This window comes from Diabrotica undecimpunctata, chromosome 3 (assembly GCF_040954645.1).
Source record: "Diabrotica undecimpunctata isolate CICGRU chromosome 3, icDiaUnde3, whole genome shotgun sequence".
Lineage (NCBI taxonomy): Eukaryota > Metazoa > Arthropoda > Insecta > Coleoptera > Chrysomelidae > Diabrotica > Diabrotica undecimpunctata.
In genome coordinates, this window is record NC_092805.1 from 12,189,672 (window position 1) to 12,209,936 (window position 20,265).

At 32.4% G+C, this 20,265-nt stretch overlaps 1 protein-coding gene across 7 annotated transcripts in view; it reads right to left on the bottom strand.

Annotated features, from left to right (window-relative positions):
- Stacl (SH3 and cysteine-rich domain-containing protein) overlaps positions 1-20,265 on the bottom strand; it is a 707,685-nt gene that overhangs the window by 305,780 nt on the left and 381,640 nt on the right. For all 7 annotated transcript variants that reach the window (XM_072525277.1, XM_072525271.1, XM_072525272.1 and 4 more), the window contains one exon: positions 7,008-7,172. In XM_072525277.1, the coding sequence (XP_072381378.1) occupies positions 7,008-7,172 (165 nt within the window). The remainder of the gene's footprint in view (positions 1-7,007; positions 7,173-20,265) is intronic.

Consider the following 20,265-nt stretch of genomic DNA (forward strand, 5'->3'; position numbering starts at 1 on the left):
CATTTACATTGTTCAGATTGTTTAAAGAAAGTGTTGATACAAATTAAATTTTCCTTATTTTAAGTAGTTGTACAACATCTCACCACTTTCGTTTCTGTTGTCCAGCCCAAAGCAACCGATATATTGTGTGTCGCCCTCTTCTTTTGTTCCAATTTTCGAATTAAATTCTCCTGTGATTATTACGAAGTGTGATTTTTCTTGGTCCCTTGCTGTTGTCAGATCCTCGTAAAATGATTCAGCTTCCTCGTATGTTGAGCTTCTTTTCGGTGCATATCCATGTTTTATCTATAAGCTGTATCTGCTGTTCAAAGCGATGACAAGATGACAAGTTTGATACTGCACAGGACTTTGTTACTTTATAGGCAGCTCGTTTGTTTATCAGGAACGCTACACCGCCTATGTGATGATTTTCCACGGAGTTTTCCTGGTATAGCTGGTGACCAGATTTAGAGATGATATATACTTCTCTTGGTAAGCGAGTTTCGCACAGTCCAATTATATCCCATTTGATATTTGAGAGCTCTTGTTTTAGTTCGTCAAGGTGTTCTTGGGTCTCCATAGTTCTTATATTGTAAGTGGCTATACGAAGCAATGATGGGTTGTTTCTCTTATAAGATTAAGTCGAAGATTTGTCTCCCTCAGAATCCATAACGTTGACTAATTGCTCAGTGTGAGATTCTGAGTGTATAACTCTACTCACCTGGGGTAATTTCGTATTGATACTCGACATCTTCCACTTGAGATGTTTTAGCATATTTAAAACGCCACGCTTGCCGCGCGGGTTAGCGAGTGCTTCTATACACTCCCTAAAATCAGGGATTTCATCCGTGACCCTAGATAAGGGACCCTAAGCAGGTACTAGTTTCCCGAGTCAGGAAACCCCTGAAATCTGCGGAGGGCAGTGATTGATTCATTTTTCCTGATAAGACTATCCAGAGGAGTTCCTACCCGCTACCTGCAATGTACAAATACAATAGCCAATGTACAAATAAATATAAATAACAAAAAAATAAAACTTTAATAAAATGCTAAAATTTTATTAAAAAAATTCTGTTTCCTGAAAAGTTTCTCAAAGTGGAGATTGCTGGTTTTGCATCTAGACCCCTCAAATAACCCGTTTTTAACAATTTCAGTAATCGTTCTTTATAACTATGTTAATTACGGATAATTTGCAAACTCGTTACGAAGCTTATTTGCGCCGTAATGCTTCAAATTTTGAAGATGTAAGATGTAATTAAAAAATAAATACAATATTGTACTATTTTTTATTCGATTCACCATGTTTTTTGCTGTCTTTGTATATTCCAGTTAATAATGATGATAATTTAATTATTGCAAACAATTAAATAATATTCAAAAAAAGTTTTAATACTGCAATGGTGCTTTATACTTTTTATAAATTTATTGGTATAACTAAATATACATAAAAAATTATATGATTATTTTAGATCTTCTAATCGTTCATGCCTTGAAAAATAACTGAATAAGGAAAGCCATTTCACATTGGGAATTTTATCACGAAGACGTCAAAAATATTTTTAAAGAATTTGTAACAATCTTCCTCCAGCAACATCGTTTATATTCCTAGAAAGTCTCTTCATAAATTTTTCGCCACTTTGCCGAGAATAATTTCACACACGCGATAGCTTGCTTTTACATTTTTAACATGAAGCGTATATCCTTCTGGTGTTTAAACAGAGTGGTTAAACATAATGGCACAGGGTGTATATTTTTTAAAAAAATAGCCAAATTTGTTCAGAATAAATCCCCTTTTTTGGTATAACGTGGAAATTTTTAATCCTTATCCGGAAAAGACTTTTTACTTTACTACTTAAACGGGCAGCACAGTCCGCAGGATTCATTGTTTAAAGTGTGCAGTCATTTATACTTTAAATGTTTTATTTTACTATTAAAAAATGACTTCATCAACATTATCTTTGCCTTTATCCCATTGCGGGGTCGGCTTTCCTAGATAGAGCTTTCTTCTAAGTTTGTATCTTGGGTTATACCAGTATCAATCTTCTGTATTGACATTTCCTGCCTAAGGATCTCCCCCCGGCAATCCTTGGTTTTTTTTTCCTACTCCATTCGGCGTGCAAATCAGCTATTATTCAGATTGGGTAATTAAATTATGATGTTGAACTTGGCCGAACTATTTTAACTTATGCTCTTTTATCTTAGTACTTATTGGTGCCGCCCCTAAAGTTCACCTTATATACTAATTTTATCAATTTATGTCACTCCACGCATCCATCTCAGCATTCTCACTTTCGCCACATGAACTATTTGCTCTTCTTTCTTTTGAACTGCTCAACATTCAGTTTCGTATATTGTTTTATGCCCCTGCTGCATAAACGAAATTCGAAAATAAAGCAGAATGTTTTTAAAGTCAGTTAAAACAGACGCTAAAAGCCTAAAGGAAAATAATATTAATTAAATGCTTGACCATTTTAAAGCAAAATTTAAAGAGGTCGAAGATCTGACTTGGTAGGCGAACATGGACTAAGAGAGGGTAATGAACGAGACGATAGGCTGTATCAATTTTGTCAACAGCAGGATTTGATAATGCCAAATACCTGGTTTAAACTACATAAGAGGAGGCTTTATACATCGAAGGTACCAGGGGATAATCCACATCATACAGTACGTAAATCTTTCAGCTGGACATAAGTAATATACATTAAGGTAATTGTGGCAACTGCGCTTTCTTAAGCCCACTGCTGTCGTCAAGGCCACCTGTTGGAAAATCATACAATTCCAGCGGCGTGGTTAGTTCCTTATTTTTTTAGAATTCAAATATTTTATTATAACTTAATTCTCTCATTATATCTCTGTTAATGCCTTTGTCCTTCTGTGAATTTCGTAATTACCCGATCTTACCTTACTATTATGGGAATATTATAGGTATGTGACTTCCTATAATTAAAGCTCTTACCGAATGAATATCTTAAATCCAGACATATCATTGAAAAATGATTCATGTTATCTAAAAACAAATTATCTGAAAGGTATATAATCGACTAAAAAACACTACTTTTAAGGGAAGCTGTTAGTCGCTGTTATTTTTTAACAGAAGTATTAGTGGCAACAGTTGCTGCAGTTGTCTTTTTACGAAGGCAATAACTTCGTATGATTCGTGAAGTGGTTCGAGAACATTCTCCATCTTGCAGATAGTTACTCTGTTATAGTATTGGATAATGCATCTTATCACAGCCGCCTTGTTAAAGGCATTCCAACGATGCCTGATAAAAAATTATCATGCAGAGCTGGCTACGAGGAAAATGTATTTTATTTACAGAGGATATAGCCAAAGCAGAACTAATAAAAATAATCAAGAAGCATCGTGGTAGCTATCGTCAATATGCTGTTGATTTAATGGCTAGACTTCATGGTATTACTGTTTTGATACTTCAACAAAAAGAGAAAAATACAATACTTGAGTCATGTGTTGAGAGATGAAAGATATGAATTACTTCTAATCATACTGGAAGGTAAAGTGCAGGTTAAAAGATCAGTTGAAAGACGCCAGAGCTCGTGTTCATTCGCTTAGTTCATGGTTTGACCGCTCATCCACAGAAACCGTTCATGGAGCAGTTTCCAAAGCTACAATTGCTATTTGGACCGCCTACCATTGGAAGGGAGACGCTGCAATAAGAAGAAGACACTTTGCAATAATTGTGCAGCAATATCGTCAGGAGGTTGGGATTTCTGCCATGGTTTGGCCTGCGCAAAGTCCTAAACTCAACTTAATAGAACATGTTTGATACATCGTAGGGAGACGACTATTAACTAAGACAAGATAGATCTAGATAATTATCTAGGACACCAAACACATTAGATCAATTGTCTTTGCGACTAGTTGAAGTTTGGAATCCAATTGATCAAGATGAAATAAAAAGGGTAATTTTCAGTATGAGAGATTGTTGTCGAGAAGTAATACATGCCAGGGAGGGCAATACTCGCTACTATAATCTATTCACAATTTGTCGATAGCTCACTACAAGTTTAACCCTAATTAGAGAACTGAAATACAGAGAGGATAGATAATACGATATAATAGTAAAAACCAATCTGAAACTGACGGTTTAAGATGTTTTCGACTAACCCACCTTGTATCTTAAGGAATACAATACCTTATAATCCGATTACGAAGGTATTTTGAATGGTTACAGATGACTGACCAGTGTCGTAGAGTATATGATTGAAACATTTATTTCAACTAAATAAATATATTTTTTAAATTGTACTTATGTAAATTGTATTTTTGTTTTAATAAAACTTCTTTATTTTATTCAAAAATAAAAAGTGTCTTGCCATTTGTAAGAGATACATTTATTTAATTAAGGGGAAAGGCGCCAAATGTCGTCTGGCAAAATTTTCAATGTGTTTTAAATGTATCCATTATTTTGGAATCCGGAGAAAACTAATAAATATTTTTGAAAAATTTAAAAGCAGAATGAAAGATTACATTATTACTGAGGGCAGAAAGTCCCTGAAAACTTCTACAATGTTTATTTTACTACGTTATGTAACAGGGGTGAAAATAAAAGAGAAAATATAGTATAATTTTTAATTGAAAATATTGCATGCAAAAGAAACTTTCTATTTATTCTAATAAATATTTCATTCTGCCTTTAAATTTTTCAAAAATGCTTTTTAGTTTTCTCAGGATTTGAAAAAAAAAATGGATACATTTAAAACACATTAAACATTTTGATAAGCGACATTTTGCGCCTTTCCTCTTTAATTCCTTACGATTACAACTACTATTACTTACCTTATATAATTACGATTAGAAATCTATTCAAGTTCAAAATAAATAGGATCAACTTCGGAATCCGAGGCGTCTTGAGGGTTAATAATTAGCGGTTGTGTCTCTACGATCGCATCAATTATGTTATCAAGATCCCACATTTTTTGTTCTTCTTCTATTATATGTCTTACTGCATCTTTCCAGTTTTGTTCTGTAATATGTTGTAAAGACTCGTATAACAATTCACGTACAGCTTGTATTTTATATGACGTATTTTTTCTAGCCACATAACTTTTAATTTGTGTCCAAATGAGTTCAATTAGATTTATTTCGCAGTGGTAGGGTGGAAGTCTAAGAACTGTGATGTTTCGCCTTTCCGCCATTTTGTCATCTACGTATTTCTTGAACTTAGATTTGTGTTGTCGGGCAATTTTTAGAAGTTCTGCTTTTACCATTCCATTTTTGTAAGGCAGATACTTATTTCGCAGCCATTCAAGAATATCCTGTTTCTTCCATGCAGTCGTTGGAAGTCTTTTTACTAGTCGTGAATGATAAGGTGCATTATCTAATACTATAAGTGAATTTGGTGGTATGTGTTCAATCATCTGCTCATAATACTCTTCGAAAACATCAGCTGTCATCTCCTCGTGATGGTCTATTGTGCTTTTGGACTGAAATTCCAACAAACCATGCTTAACAAATCCTTTTTCACTGCCAATGGGAGAAATTATTAATCTACTGCCTTTACCAGAAAGTGGGGGGATACCAGTAAACCAACCTTCCATAAAGGCTTGCCTGGAGCTTAATATATTTTTATCTGACCAATTTTTTTTTAGAGTATGACCTGAGTTTATCCACGTTTCATCCCGGTAGAAGATTGGCCTTCCTTCAGCCCAGAATTTTCGTATGGATCGTAGATAATTTCTTCCCCAACATATTATCTCCTCCCGGTCAATCAAAAGTGACTTTCGGTCTGATTTCTCCCACTGGAAATTTAATTCTTTTAAAACTTGCCACAATTTAGTTCGTCTGATATGAGGCAAATCCGGGTCGTCTCTAACTTTAGGTAAAATTTTGTTTAGGTTTCTTTTTAAAAAAATCCATGAATTTTTCTTCTAATACCATTTTTGGCAAATTCATCAATTTCAATAGGCTTTTTCCCTCTCTTTAAGTGCTCGTTTGTATTTGGGTTAGCTATACCGTGTTTTTTTTTTCTGATAAGAATCTATATATAGCTAGTTGACTCCCCTACGCCAGTCATGTTGGCACAACTTTCGACTATGTTCGATTCTAAGAAACCAGAGCATCGTGAACATTTAGGACAATAGTCTTCTCTCTTGGTGAATAGACAGACTTACTGACTGTACGCAACAGTACCGGTGTAAAACTTGATGATGTTGATGAAGAAGCCATCACAAACAATACAACAAAACGAGCACGAGCGAAAGGTACGTGAAATACTAAACAAAAAAATTGTTTTCGTTCGTAATAACTTCACCCTTTCAAGTTAAGTTTCGAATATAAACTGAACAGACGAGGCACGTGGCCAAAGCCGGCATCTTTATACCCATTATATTATTAAAAATCTAGGGAATTCCATCTTAATTATCTTGCAACGAATAGTACCTTCGGATATGAATTCCAGGTTTTCTAGTAAAGTGATTAAACGCGAAGATTAGTATTGAAATATCCAAAGAGATAAGGTATTCTTATTTACAAAATTGTTAATGGTTAAATTCTTATTTTTATTAATATAATATAATAACCAACATTAGCCGTGAAAGTTTTAATTGTTTTTTTGCTAAATATATTATTATAAAACATTATTAATATTATATATAACAGTATTAAAACATATTATTATTTAATGAATAAACACCTCAGCAACGCCTATGATGATACCAATTTTACGGCCGTTTTATGACTTTGAGGCACATTTCGTGCTCTCAACAATTTGTGAACGAAGTATAGTTTAATTTTCTTTTTAATATTTTGAAAATATTTCAATTCCGTCATTTATTTATGATGTTAGGTAGTTTTATTGCAATACAGTTTTCTTAAAAAAACGAAAAGTTTCTTATCTCAGATATTCTTAAAGCAACCTTAAAAAATAAAACAACAAATAAAATTTTTTTCATTAGGACTGAAATTATAATTTTAAAATTATGCGGTAATTTTGACGCGCAGTGTATTTGTAGGTACATAATTTTAATACTGCGGATTTAAAGTAATAATATAACAGTTGTGACCTTACCTGTAGCAAAGACGGTAAAGTACTCTTTCCAAATTCGTCCATCATTCCATTCGTCGCATGAAGCTGCTGGATATAAGCGTTGTGGGTGTTGAAGTAAGCGCTCAGGGATTCGGTTGAAGGTGCAGCCAAGTACGCCAGGTAAGCACTTTTATATTCTTGCCGACACTAAATGAAAATGATTAAATTATTAGAGATGCGATATTATATGCGAGATTATATGAGAAATAATTAAATTAATAAAGATGCATAACTAATTAAAAATAAAGCGAAGAAATAAGATAAAAATGACCATTGTTTATCCAATTTCATGCAATAATCGTAATCAAATAAGTTTTTTTAAGTAATCAAATATCTTAAACTTAAGTACTGCTCATTAGTCGGAGTAAACAGCCCCCATGTAGACAATGTTGACAGAGTATGAAACCAAACAATAAGAATAATCCCTGGGACTATGATAACGATCGTACTATTTTGGTTGATGGTCCTGAGCAACATCAAGCCACCTAAATTATGGAAATGTAGTATAATTATAAAACACTTCATTAAGATTGTTAACAACCCAACTCACCAGGAACTTATTTATTTCAGAAGACTTAAATCCATAAGAAACCGTGGACCGCAAAACAACTCTAAAAACTACAACATCATTGAAACTGGGCCAATAGACCAGACAAATATAGTCAAATCCAGATAGCATAATCCTATTTAATCCCTCCAACCACCCAGCGAACTTTCACCTCTTAAAGAAAACATGGGCAGCAATAAACAGAATGTACAGGCCATACTTAATCGTTAAGGATCCTCCCTATTTATATGGAACTGCTATAAACCTAACGCTAGCTGCGAGAGCAGAGAAAAATAAACAAACAATCCATCACATCATCAAGGAATGCCCGCTTAGGGTTTTTACTGGTAATGTACGACTGGATATTCTATGTTCTAGTGACTTATGACCACATTTCATTCCTTGAAAATGGTCCTTGTGAATTTTTAGAACAAATGATGATGCCGACCACATATTTAATGCTTTTTAATCGCACGCCATTGCTCAGAATTGCCGTCTTTATGTGGTTACGAATAACCACAAGCAACTATTTTAGAACAAATATGATCGATAACGGCTACGAAACTTTTTTGATATTTTTTGTGTTGCTATTTTTCATATTTTCTTATGGCGCTTTTAAAACAAAATCTTTTCTCTGTAAAAGTTTCAATCACCCCATTTTCCTGCTAGTAGTTAATTGAAAAATATCGCTAAAGGCTATTTCTAATATAAGCACGAAAGCTTATGTTTCGCTGAAAATAAGAACAATACGAATTATTTATGGCCGAAGTTACGAACTCCAGAAGGCAAGCATGTTATTTCCGATGAAGTTTTAAATTGAAACAGAAAGTTGAAGCCTTGCATTATTAATAACAGTTAAGAACTTTTTACTACTTGATATTTATACATCAAAAGCAAATATCTTTGATTTGTTTTACAAAATGTACCAACCAAAAAGTGAAGCTCTAACTTGTACGTGTAGCATGTAAAGTAATGGGTTATAACTAAACTTATATATAATGCATAAAAAATGCAAAAATGTCGAATTTTGCATATTTTTATAAAAGTGAGCATAAAGTGCATATAATTTGAAAATTTGGTGTTAACTATATATTTTTATATTCAAACTTACAGATAGCATAAAAATGCTGATATTAAATTTTGTTTTATAATCCCTTGCTATTTAAATTTTTGGTATAGTAACTAATAAAATACAGCTGCTTATAGTTTTGTTACGTTTTGTCCTGGAATTAAGCGTCTGTGTTTGCCAGTTTATGTCTCTAGGTAAAATTTTTTATTCTGACGATCAGTTTCACTTGGTTTCACTTTTGTTGTAAAATTAAAGGCGTAAACAACATATATTTCTAATTGTGAATAATTATTGTGCTTTGAAAATGACGAAAATAAGCAATGTTTCAACTTGGATAGAACCTTACAAAGAGCTATCTATGTATATGGATAGAATTTATTGCTCATGTTGTGGCAAAACCGTAAGTACATACGTATTATTTTTTATTTTATTTTAAAAATTTACACGGTGGTACAAACAGTTTTTAAAATTGGAGATTATGTTTAAGAAAAGTACCGACACAAGGCTAGTTCGCAATAAATCGATGTATTTTTTCTTTTTTCAAGCATTTTTTAAACTCCTTGCGATAAAAAATAGGATACCTATTTAAAATTCAAATCATTCAATAGTCTACTGAAAGGTCGCTAACATTTTTTTTCTAACAATAGCATAGTTTGCTTTAATTTTGCTAAAAACAAAAACATATCATATATTGGACTTAATTAATTAAGTGCCTTTAATTTATGCTCACAGTATTTTTTCTTTATATGTAAACAGAAAAGACCAAGAGCCTCTTGTAAATATTTGGGGGTTCTTCTTTCTTGCATAGTCATTTCTTGACATTTTCAAGATAACTACACCAATTTTTATTTGATTTAATTTAAATATTTTAATTGTTATGCAAAAACAGTTTATTTTTAGTTTATTTCTACAATCTTAGATTTTAAAAATGAGTACAACTATAGAATATTTATATTCTTTTTTAGATTTCATCTGAAAAAAAAATTCAAATAGATCAGCATGTCTGAACCGCGAAAATTTAACTAAAAAAGTAAAAACCACATCTGGTGAAAAATCCGGTTAATTAAAGCAAAAGTGAAAGTTAAAATTTTGACCAAGGCTATAACAAAAATGTTGTATAATACTTACTGGATTTACATGTTTGAAGCCACCAAATACATGGAAAAACATATGGGTATCAGAATGAAATATCTTTATTGCAGAATGAAATAAAGAGAGGTTGTTTTTAATAGCAATGTGCAAAATTTACGTTTTTTTGTCTTTGTAACTGTCTTTGAGTATGATATATCATACGCTGCATAATGAAGGACCAATATTTCATAAAACATTATTTTAAAATTTTTACAATGTGATATTTGAAAAACATTGCTCCGGATAAAGCTTTAAAATACTCACCATTATAAATTTTAGTACTATTTATATCACTACATGATATTTAGAAGCCTTACTAGTTGAACACTACAAAAATTTTTTCAAAATAAGTCGAAAAAGTCCTACAAACTCTCAAAAACAAAAAACCTAAAATGCAATCAGCGAACTAGGAGAACTACTTCTGCGATATAGCTCGATAGAGTTTTTATACAGGGTGAGTCATAACTATTGGGACATAGACTAAGGACAGCTTATTTGGACCAAAATATGGCTATTGTGCCAAATATGCCTTAATAAAATGTTGCTGAGAAAAAAGATACAGGGTGTTAAAGTTAATTTTTGTTTTTAGTTTTTTGCTAATAGTTTCCCTGTATATTTAAAAATTGCTATCAAAATTGGCACAGAGGCATAATCTTAGACAAGAAATAGTATTTTATTTACAATTTCACTATCAAATACCAAACTAATAAACAAAGTTGCAACTAACGTAAGGTTTCCGTTTTGACGATCAATCAAAACTAAACACACTTTAACTTAAAAGAACTCACAAAAACTCAAACTAAATGTTCTACATGGTCTCCTCCGATTTCTATGCCTTTTCTAATTCTTTTTATAAAGGATTTTCGGACGTTAAAAAAAATATTATTCTGTCCCCTTATAAGATTAGCTGCATTTTGAATGTATCTCCAAAGTTCGTCTCGTGTATTAATTTCATTGGCATAAACTAAGGACTTCATATGTCCCCAAAAATAAAAATCTAGCGGGTTGTAGTCAGGACTTTTTGGTGGCCATTGAAAATCACTGCCTCTGCTAATCCATCGTTTAGGAAATACGTCATTAAGATGATTTCTAACAGCTAATGAAAAATGAGGTGGCGCTCCATCCTGCATAAACCACATTTTTCTTCTTACATCCAGTGACAGATCATCTAAAATATCACTAAGAGTATTTTCCAAAAAGAATAAATAAGAATCTCCATTTAAATTCGGAGGAAGAACATAAGGCCCTAGTAGTTGGTCGCCTATAATGCCATACCAAATATTCAATTTTAACTCATGCTGAACATGTCTAGCTTTAATAGCATGCGGGTTTTCTTCTTCCCAATAATGACTATTTCGCCAATTAAAAACCCCTCGTCTGGTAAAAGTTGCTTCGTCGGTGAACATAATATTGTTAATAAAGTGTCTTTCATTGCGATGTTTATTCAGAATACGTTGGCAAAACTGTAACCGTCATGGAAGATCTGTTGGAAGTAAATTTTGAATAGGAGTGAAGTAATAAGGGGTTCTCTTTTTTTAGAATTCTAACAATAGACGACTGACTTATTCCTGTTGCTGCTGATAGATGTCGTGAACTTATTTCAGGATTTTCATCTACTCGAACCAAAAGTTCATCTTCTTGATTGACCACCCCGACTTTTAGTGTGAAATGACCCAGTTTCACCTAAACTACGATATAATCTTGCTAAAGTTTTGTGATTTGGTTGCCTTCTGTTTGCGTATAACATTCCATACCTTCTGGCTGCCGAGCGACCGCAAAAATTTTCTTGTGCGTATACGCAAATCATATCTTGCATTTCTTCATTGGTAAAATGATTGTGACGGGCGCACGTGGCGCCCTTTATGACAAAACGTAAAATTGTAAATAAAATACTATTTCTTGTCTAAGATTATGCCTCTGTGCCAATTTTGATAGAAATTTATAAATATACAGGGAAACTATTAGCAAAAAACGAAAAACAAAAATTAAATTTAACACCCTGTATCTTTTTTCTCAGCAACATTTTATTTAGGCATATTTGGCCCAATACCCATATTTTGGTCCAAATAACCTCTCCTTAGTCTATGTCCCAATAGTTATGACTCACCTATATTATTATACCTTTTATAATTAAATTTTTTTAAATATTTTTTTTAATTAAACGATTGTAAAATAACTTATTCTGACCAGTACAAAAAGTCTAAATAGTTTTATTTAAATTAATCAACATTTACTTTGTCGCATCTCTAATATGATGTATCAGGAAAACTTAGTAGTGAACTTATGATCACAAGTGCTCACGAACCAAAACCAAGCTAAATCCGGATAAAAAATCATCTGCGTCTCCGTTCATAAATTTCGATTGCATCGATAAACCTTATTTAAAATTCACGAGGCAATCGGTATTGGATCAGATAAGGAAAATTAAAAAGAACAAGCAAACCAATCTTTCGGTAAATGCCAGCCAGATTAATCACAAAACGAATACAATTAAGTATTCGGGTCACGAATGGTATCGATTATTTTTTCTATATGTCCTTTTTGCTTTCCTGCGGTTTCTGGTTTAGGAGAGTTTGTTGATATTTTAGGTTTTGCGTCTAAATAGAGATAACACGAAAGTGATTGATACGAGGCTGCTATTTATATTTTTTGTACTTGTTAGGATATTTTATTTACATGATGAAGAACCCTGGAATAACATCAGATAGAGTTTGAAGTTTTCTAAATCTGGAACTTCTTTCCTTAACCCATTAACGCCGAGAAAAAAAAATTCTTAAAATTTTAGAAATTAATAATAATAATGACTAAAATAAGACCCTACAATATACTTTTGACCATATTTTTTATTAGAAAAAACAAGATACTTAAAAATAGCTGTTCCCATATGGTCTCGTTAGGCGCAACCTATGTTATACACAAAAAAATTATTTTTATAAGAATTAACTATTGATTATGAAACATTCGAAAACAATCTATAAAAAGTCCAATATTGCATTTGCAGCACATTGTTCGTCCTCTACTATTGCAATTGTCACCCCCACATATTCGCCTTTTACCTTCAGGGACTTAAGGCTGTTCATAAATGTGCATGCTAAGATTTTCCAGCGTATTTAAGCAGTTCCACTGTTATGCCATCTATTCCAGCAGCTTTGCTTCTTTTCGTTTTTGTATTTATCGATTCTACTTCTTCCGGAAGAACTTCTGGTACATCTTCTTGGTTACTAATTGCTTCTTCAAGTGTTTTAGAAGGTGTATATATGATTCTCCAAGTGTTTTAAAGATTCTGTGTATAGAGCTGAATTCTAAGTACATTTTTGTAATTGCCGGGAAGAATATCTGAACTAAACCTTTAATTACTATTTGACAATTATTTTAGTAACTATAACTTATTTTATTGCACACTTACTGTATGTACTTCAATATTTACGTGAACAGCGATTTTATTGGTTCAAGTAACTACCTTTGTCTTTGGATTGTCAAATGAAGAAGGCAGGTCGGGGCAGTGGTGAGCAGCTTGCAAATGGTGATTAATGCGTCAAACTAACAACATGGTTTGATAATTAAATTAAATTAATTAAGGATGGTATGAGTCTCAAACTTTATGGGTTTAGGAAATACTGGAAATACATGAAATAAAACCACAAAGAAGTATATTGAAGTTTCTCGTCCAGAATTAAAAGCAGTCAAGGCATATAATTTAAATATGGGCGGAGTTTATAGTAACATTATATATAAAACTATATAAAACTTTTATGCGGTCAAGGAAATTGACGCTTCGTATGTTTACCCACGCTATCGATATTGATTGCTTAAGTGGATGGTTGAAGTATAGAGAAAATGCTATTAAATAAAGAAATTCTAAAAAATATGTGTATATCTGTCCCAAATTGGTATTTTCTTCAATGTATACCGAAAAAAAAATATCAGCGTCAATGAAATGAACAATAATATTACTCAAATATTAAAAGAAGCTGAAAAAAAAAGCTTTAATTAAAGTGATAATACTTATTTTAGGATAGCACTGATAATGGAATTGTTATTCCGAAAACGTTCTGTGTTATGTAGCCCCATATGGTTTTTTATATTACCATACCTTTTATAAAGGAATTCTTTTAAATAAAAATTTTTGAGATTCATGGTATACAGCCAACTAGAGAAATTTAGTTTCATTGTGGAGTTTAATTAAACTTTATGACAATTTTGTAAAACATCTAATTGCAGAAACAAATATGTATTAACTGTTAAAAAGAAAAAAACGAAACTACAAATAAGGAACTTAAATATATACAAAACCTCAACAGAGAGAAGATAAAAGAGAAAAAGTATTCAGAGCATTTTATAAGAAAGTTAACATCAACAGAAAAGAATTTAATATAGAGCATATAGCGCATAAAATATTTTCTACAGTACTATGTCACCGTATGGCACCATATGCAGAACGGATAGTACGAAAATACCAGGCTGGTTTCAGAAGTGGCAAATCCATCATATTGCAACTAAGCAATTAAGCAAATTCATCAGATTGCAACACTCGAACAAATTTTAGAAAAAACTCTGAAATTTGGCATTGATACTTATTACATATCTATAGACTACAAAGCAGCCTACGACTCTGTGAATAGAAGAGAAATAACAAGGAAAAGACAGAAGAAGAGAAATGTTTAAAGCAAAGAAAGAGCTAGGAGTACCCAATCAAAACTAACGCTTAAAAAGATGGGCTGGACACATTGCTAGGATGTCAGATCACGAATACACGAAGAGATTAACATTTTCAAAACCAGAGGGCACAAGAAGCAGGGACGACCACGAATGAGATGGATTGATGATGTGGAAGAAGACCTACAGATTCTAGGGGTTAGAAGATGGAGGGAAGTTGCCGGGAATCGACAGGAGTGGCGACTTCTTTGTGAGAAGGCCAAGATCCACAACGGATTGTCGAGCCACTTACTATGATGATGGTGAACTCTTAAAAAAGTTGAATGTGTAGTACGAATTCAGGGGGAAGTGTCTGAACCTTTTAAAATAAATACCGGGCTGCGCCAGGGAGACCCTCTCTGCTGTATACTGTTCAATCTGGCTCTAGAAAAAGTAATACGTAAGTCATATACCACAACTATTGCTTCAATATATAATAAATCAGTGCAAACCCTTGCCTAGGCTGATGATATCAATATTGTTGGGAGAACAAAAAACGCTGTACGAGAGGCGTATGTAGCATTAAAAGAATCAGCTACAAAAATGGGTTTAATATTAAACACCACCAACAAAACGAAGTATATGAAAAATTACGGGAATCGATAGGGGATTGTATTCTAAGTAACTTTTGTTTATAGAGTTTTTTGCAGAAAGTCAATACTGGTTAAGCTATTTATGGTTAAAAACAGCGAAATGTCATTAAAAAAAATGTCTTTTGTTAACGGTTTTTATGTATAACTCTTATAAAAAATGCCTGTGATCGAAATAGTATGGAAAACAAAAATAAATCTTATAAAAACTGTAGTGGTTGAAACCGGTCGTCGCTTACTAAATAAATAGATTGTGAGTAAGTATGTTATTTATTTTTACTACCTAATTTAAAATAGATTCACACGATCAACCAATTCATTATTTTAATATATAAAACCACATTTTAACACGAGCGTGTATTATTTTAAGTAATTTCAGTTTGAACACTTTACCTATTGTGTGCAGATTAGTGAAGATTTGCATTTGTAATTAGCTGCCAGTTGTAAACCCACATATCTCTTCTGTATTGAACAACCGAGGATACTTTCTTTATTTGTGCCATCATTATCTACAGGGTGATCTTATCTTTCTCCCCTTTTAGTATCCCTTAAGTGACCACGAAGTTACACCATAAAAACCAATTAGTACGTGATATAACCAACCATCAGATAGAGTAAAGAAGACGTAAGAAAAACTGGTCAAAAGATCCAACTTAATAGTCACTAGTAAAATGCAACTGGACAGTTTACTCTACGAGACAAAAATTTTTAACACATTAACTTAGTGCTTTATACAGGGTAAGTCATGAGGAACTTTACATACTTCTACCATATGTAGAGTCCCTCAGCAAGCATATCATGTGGCCACTAAAAAATGTCAAGTACTCTTCTTTATTAATTAACAGGGTGATTTGTGTAATTGACCATTTATTTCATTTTACTATAGTGTTTATACGGCTCATTTGATTTTTTTAATTTTTACATGATACAGTACACTACTATCAAGCATTCGACTGGTATTAGCTAAACTAAAAAATTCCAGGACTGGCTTTGGAAAAATTAATTTAGGGATTCGTATTAAATATTACACCCTGTATAATTTTTTTTTTAAATGCAATAAGTGATTTTCAAACTACATAAATAGCCGATGAAAACGACATATGCAACAATGTTGTCGCACTTTTATTAAATTTTTAGTGAACGATCAAATCTTACCAAAAATATAACAACCATAATGAAGTATCAAATTATAAGGTATTAATTTAAACAAATGTTATAAATTTCAAACATTTTAATTAAAATGAGTTCCTACAACATAATCTAATACGTAGAAAATTAACATCTTTACTGTCACTTTGTATTATCTCTACGATAGAATCAATTGTTTTTCAATTTTAAATTTTTACTCATAGATCGTATTGGGGCATTATTTTCGATAAATAATAAATTAAATTGATTAAAAAGTCAAACCTCTTGTATGTGTTAGTTTTTGTTGATTGTAAATGATTAAAATTTTATGTCAAATAATAATACATTGCATCAACTGTACTAAATAAAAATAAATCTAAAAAAGTTTAAAATGAAGGTTGGCGTTGACCGTTTGACGTTTCTTGATATTTTATACCCATTGTCATTATTGTCATTATTATCAATTGTTATTTATGTTTACAAGAATACATATTTCTTCTGTCATATCTACGTTAAGTACATTGTGTTAGTTTTGGTAGAGCTTTTGTTACTTTCGTTCAAAATGCCACATCAGTTTTCGACCACAGAATATGCAGACATAATATTTGTTTATGGATCCTGTAATGGGAATGGTAGGGCTGCTAGTAGAGAATATCACAGGAGATTTCCTAATCGTCGAACTCCCAGTCATCCAACATTTGGGTCAGTTTTTAATTTTTACGAGAAAATGGCACTTTTCCTAGTGGAACAACAGAGCGCCATGTAGATGAAGCGCAGGAAGATGACATTATGGACGCCGTTACTATGAACCCTACAATGAGCACTAGACAAGTAAGTCGGGAACTCAATGTTACTCAATCAAAAGTAAGTAGAGTCTTACAAAAAAATAATCTATACCCATATCACATTCAAATGGTTCAGCGACTACATGCTGGAGATGAGATCGATAGGTTGGAATTTTGTAGATGGATTAACAATATTCGATCAACTCTATACAGGACACTATTTACAGATGAAGCCCAATTTACCAGAGACGGAATAAATAATTCACGAAATTCACATGTGTGGGCAGAAGAAAATCCCCATGCTATTCGTGAACGTCGTTCTCAGTTAAGATTTTCGGTTAACGTGTGGATTGGTGTCATAAATAACCAATTAGTAGGTCCTCACTTTTTTGATGGTCCTTTAACAGGGCAGGTCTATTTGAACTTTCTACAAAATGTTTTGCCGAATTTGCTTGCCAACGCGAACGTTGCTATCCGAGGGATGTATTTTCAGCATGATGGGGCACCCCTACACTTTTTACTGGCAGTGAGACAACATCTCAATAATGTTTATGGCAACAGGTGGATAGGACGTGCAGGTCCTATTTCGTGGCCTTCAAGATCCCCTGATTTCAATCCCGTTGATTACGATATTTGGGGACGATTGAAGCAACTAGTTTACGCGGTGAATATTAATAACCTACAACAATTAATTGATAGAATTATACATTGGTGTAATACTATTAGAAACGATCCCCAGAGTATCCGTAATTCAATACGTCAATTAACAATTCTGCAACAAAAATGTGTACAGGCTGCAGGGTTCCATTTCGAAAATCTATTTTGAATTATTTTTATCTTGTTACCATTATTGTATCTTTTCCAGTTCTAATTTATGGGTTTATCATAACTATGTACATATTTTTAGTTTTTTTTTAAATTGTTCTTCGGTATTGTTAGTAGTTACTGTTTTTTGTTGTGCAGTGACTGAGTTTATCATTTCAATTAAAATGTTTGAAATTTATAACATTTGTTTAAATTAATTACCTTATAATTTGATACTTCATTATGGTTGTTCTATTTTTGGTAAGATTTGATCGTTCACTAAAAATTTAATGTGTTTATAACGGCTCATTTGATTTTTTTAATTTTTACATGATACAGTACACTACTATCAAGCATTCGACTGGTATTAGCTAAACTAAAAAATTCCAGGACTGGCTTTGGAAAAATTAATTTAGGGATTCGTATTAAATATTACACCCTGTATAAATTTTTTTTTAAATGCAATAAGTGATTTTCAAACTACATAAATAGCCGATGAAAACGACATATGCAACAATGTTGTCGCACTTTTATTAAATTTTTAGTGAACGATCAAATCTTACCAAAAATATAACAACCATAATGAAGTATCAAATTATAAGGTATTAATTTAAACAAATGTTATAAATTTCAAACATTTTAATTAAAATGAGTTCCTACAACATAATCTAATACGTAGAAAATTAACATCTTTACTGTCACTTTGTATTATCTCTACGATAGAATCAATTGTTTTTCAATTTTAAATTTTTACTCATAGATCGTATTGGGGCATTATTTTCGATAAATAATAAATTAAATTGATTAAAAAGTCAAACCTCTTGTATGTGTTAGTTTTTGTTGATTGTAAATGATTAAAATTTTATGTCAAATAATAATACATTGCATCAACTGTACTAAATAAAAATAAATCTAAAAAAGTTTAAAATGAAGGTTGGCGTTGACCGTTTGACGTTTCTTGATATTTTATACCCATTGTCATTATTGTCATTATTATCAATTGTTATTTATGTTTACAAGAATACATATTTCTTCTGTCATATCTACGTTAAGTACATTGTGTTAGTTTTGGTAGAGCTTTTGTTACTTTCGTTCAAAATGCCACATCAGTTTTCGACCACAGAATATGCAGACATAATATTTGTTTATGGATCCTGTAATGGGAATGGTAGGGCTGCTAGTAGAGAATATCACAGGAGATTTCCTAATCGTCGAACTCCCAGTCATCCAACATTTGGGTCAGTTTTTAATTTTTACGAGAAAATGGCACTTTTCCTAGTGGAACAACAGAGCGCCATGTAGATGAAGCGCAGGAAGATGACATTATGGACGCCGTTACTATGAACCCTACAATGAGCACTAGACAAGTAAGTCGGGAACTCAATGTTACTCAATCAAAAGTAAGTAGAGTCTTACAAAAAAATAATCTATACCCATATCACATTCAAATGGTTCAGCGACTACATGCTGGAGATGAGATCGATAGGTTGGAATTTTGTAGATGGATTAACAATATTCGATCAACTCTATACAGGACACTATTTACAGATGAAGCCCAATTTACCAGAGACGGAATAAATAATTCACGAAATTCACATGTGTGGGCAGAAGAAAATCCCCATGCTATTCGTGAACGTCGTTCTCAGTTAAGATTTTCGGTTAACGTGTGGATTGGTGTCATAAATAACCAATTAGTAGGTCCTCACTTTTTTGATGGTCCTTTAACAGGGCAGGTCTATTTGAACTTTCTACAAAATGTTTTGCCGAATTTGCTTGCCAACGCGAACGTTGCTATCCGAGGGATGTATTTTCAGCATGATGGGGCACCCCTACACTTTTTACTGGCAGTGAGACAACATCTCAATAATGTTTATGGCAACAGGTGGATAGGACGTGCAGGTCCTATTTCGTGGCCTTCAAGATCCCCTGATTTCAATCCCGTTGATTACGATATTTGGGGACGATTGAAGCAACTAGTTTACGCGGTGAATATTAATAACCTACAACAATTAATTGATAGAATTATACATTGTTGTAATACTATTAGAAACGATCCCCAGAGTATCCGTAATTCAATACGTCAATTAACAATTCTGCAACAAAAATGTGTACAGGCTGCAGGGTTCCATTTCGAAAATCTATTTTGAATTATTTTTATCTTGTTACCATTATTGTATCTTTTCCAGTTCTAATTTATGGGTTTATCATAACTATGTACATATTTTTAGTTTTTTTTTAAATTGTTCTTCGGTATTGTTAGTAGTTACTGTTTTTTGTTGTGCAGTGACTGAGTTTATCATTTCAATTAAAATGTTTGAAATTTATAACATTTGTTTAAATTAATTACCTTATAATTTGATACTTCATTATGGTTGTTCTATTTTTGGTAAGATTTGATCGTTCACTAAAAATTTAATAAAAGTGCGACAACATTGTCGCTATGTCGTTTTCATTGGCTATTTATGTAGTTTGAAAATCACTTATTTCATTG